General features: G+C 42.6%; 1 protein-coding gene across 1 annotated transcript in view; it reads left to right on the forward strand.

The window, feature by feature from the left end:
- Positions 1–1042: 1042 nt before the first annotated feature.
- Positions 1043–2459, forward strand: part of LOC101850828 — a gene marked incomplete in the record, with an annotated part of 14972 nt that continues 13555 nt past the window's right edge. The window contains 1 exon segment of the mRNA XM_013085951.2: positions 1043–2323. Within this exon segment, the coding sequence (XP_012941405.1) occupies positions 2066–2323 (258 nt within the window).

Genomic DNA, 2459 nt, shown 5'->3' on the forward strand with positions numbered 1-2459 from the left:
GATAGATAGATAGATAGATAGATATATATATAGATAGCTAGATAGAGAGATAGAGAGAGAAAGAGAGAAAGAGAGAAAGAGAGAGAGAGACAGACAGACAGATAGACAGACGGACAGACAGACAGACAGACAGACAGACAGACAGACAGACACAGAGATAGAGATAAAGTCGTTGGGAAATACTTTTAACTATCTGTCAAACTGTTTCTATACATAATGTGAAGAAACAATACGATAAAACCCCACTCAGACAAACAAAGCAAGACTAAGTGCCACATGTCACTCCTTCCACTTCTATGGTCCACGCACGGCGTATCGCTCCGTGATCTCCCTCAGCCCTAAGTGACTGTCGATAATACTCTCTCCGCGAGCACAAAGGGAGCGCTACGAATGCACTCAGTCCAACCATACTCACTCCTTCGCCCGTAGGAAGTGACACTTGGCGGGGCTAGAAAACACACACAGCTCCCACTTCCGTCTTTTATGGGGTCACTTCCGGCTACAGAACTTGCTTTCGCAAGCTTAACCCTTTTAGTGGCTAAGGCGTCTTGGGATAACAGTAGAGGCAAGTCTAGGAGTCATCGAGGTTAGAAGCATGGCGCTAGAAAGGACTGCTTTCAGAAGGGTTGCACAAAAAAAAGTCTCATTTCGAGAAAGGTATGCTATCTAGAACGAAGACTTATTCAGTTGAGAAAGTAATGCGTCAACTTCTTTGTGTTGTTTGTTTAAGAGACGAAGAGTCAGATAGATAGATAGATAGATAGATAGATAGATAGATAGATAGATAGATAGATAGCGCATAGAGACTACTCTTGTACTGGAATATGCGCATTATAAAAGTATTTGTTTTTCCGTTATTATAACTGATAGTCTTGTTATCGAAGTGAAAGGGTTAGCATAACGAGGTGAAAATTGGCGCCAATTGTAAGGAAACGTTCGTGCGTCAAGTCGTCGGGTGTTGACGAAGGAGCGATAAAGATGAGGACCCTTCAGAACCACCGTAGTACTTCATCGTGGGGAGGAGGCGATATAGAGCTGGCTCACTCTCATGGCGTTACGTGACCTCTGCTCCATGTGACCTTTGAGTTGTTGTTGTTGCGCATCTTTTCTCGTAGATCTGAATCACGCGCTCCTCGCTCGCAAGCTCGTTCTCTCTCTCTTCGCTGTCCATTTGATATTATTACGCACAAGCTGGCCATTCAACAAGGCTGGGAGAAGCGCTGTTTTGGAGGATAACTTCATTGTTTGAACTGATTTATCGATTTTGTTTTCTTTATTTGAAATTGTAAAAGGCAAGCAACACTATGCATACTAGGAAATATGCAAATTCGTGTTCTTGATTTGTGTGTGATGGTCAAAATGTGCCACATCACTTCATTTTGATTGTTTCTGATCGGACATATTATGTGTCCGCCTCGGCTTTAATTAATAGTTAATGCAGTTAGCTTGGAGATGGTAACCGTGGACGTCTAGCTACGTTCGAGCACTTCTGAACCCCCCCCCCCCAAACAAACGTAGTTTTACATACCTGTGCATCTATCTTATACGCCAGCCCCGTTTTCTTTTATTCTCAGTTCACATCGTTCAAGTAAAAAAGTCTTTTTAGTCGTCACAGTGAATGGTTTTGTGGCATTGGCAGTAATTCTAATAAGCTTATTTTCTTACCCAAGTTATGACGTTTCTATTTCTTCAGAGACAAAGATCTAAGATGTGTTGTCTTTTTTCACATTGCAAGAGAGAATACCTGAAATAGAAACTTTGTAAAGAGATGCAATATCATAGCATTTATGAATGATTATTGTGTACAGGTGAAGTAATGCAGCAGAGGCATCACTGTGTTAACTATAACAGCCGGAAAACTTCTATTCATCAAAAAAGATACGGAGGAAAAAACCTCGAAACATTACACAATGCATTTTGGAGAAAATTGTTTTGAGAGTTCAGCGACACGTGGTCTTCATGTTATCCCTGCAAACTCAGGCCAGAAATATTTCATGGATTTACGTATTCGTCGATTTGAAGAGTGATGTTCTCCAATTTCGTTTGACAAGTACGGCAATATAATATGGCACACAAGAATCTTACGGACGGGCTGGTTTCGTTTGACGAGCATGTCTCTCGCTTAGGATATAACGCCAGGCAAACTCGCGTGGAGCACGGCATGGGTGTTTACAACTACTACAGCAACAGCAACAGCAGCAGCGGTGAGGGCACGACAGTTAGAGGGATGCTCGAACTGGAGGCAGAGAAATATCTTCAAGATCTGAACAGAGAGTTTTCGTCTGCACTTCTGCCAGCTATTGTTGTCCTTGGCATTTTGATGGTGGGTGCCCGTGTCTGTCTGAAAAAAACCCAGTCAGATCTCTTCTTATCTCGATGTCAAAATTGTCTGATCTCACTTCTATTTCTTCTCTCTTCGCCTCCTCCTCCTCCTCCTCCTCCTCCTCCTTCTCCTCCTC

This window comes from Aplysia californica, unplaced genomic scaffold (assembly GCF_000002075.1).
Source record: "Aplysia californica isolate F4 #8 unplaced genomic scaffold, AplCal3.0 scaffold00420, whole genome shotgun sequence".
Taxonomy (NCBI): domain Eukaryota; kingdom Metazoa; phylum Mollusca; class Gastropoda; order Aplysiida; family Aplysiidae; genus Aplysia; species Aplysia californica.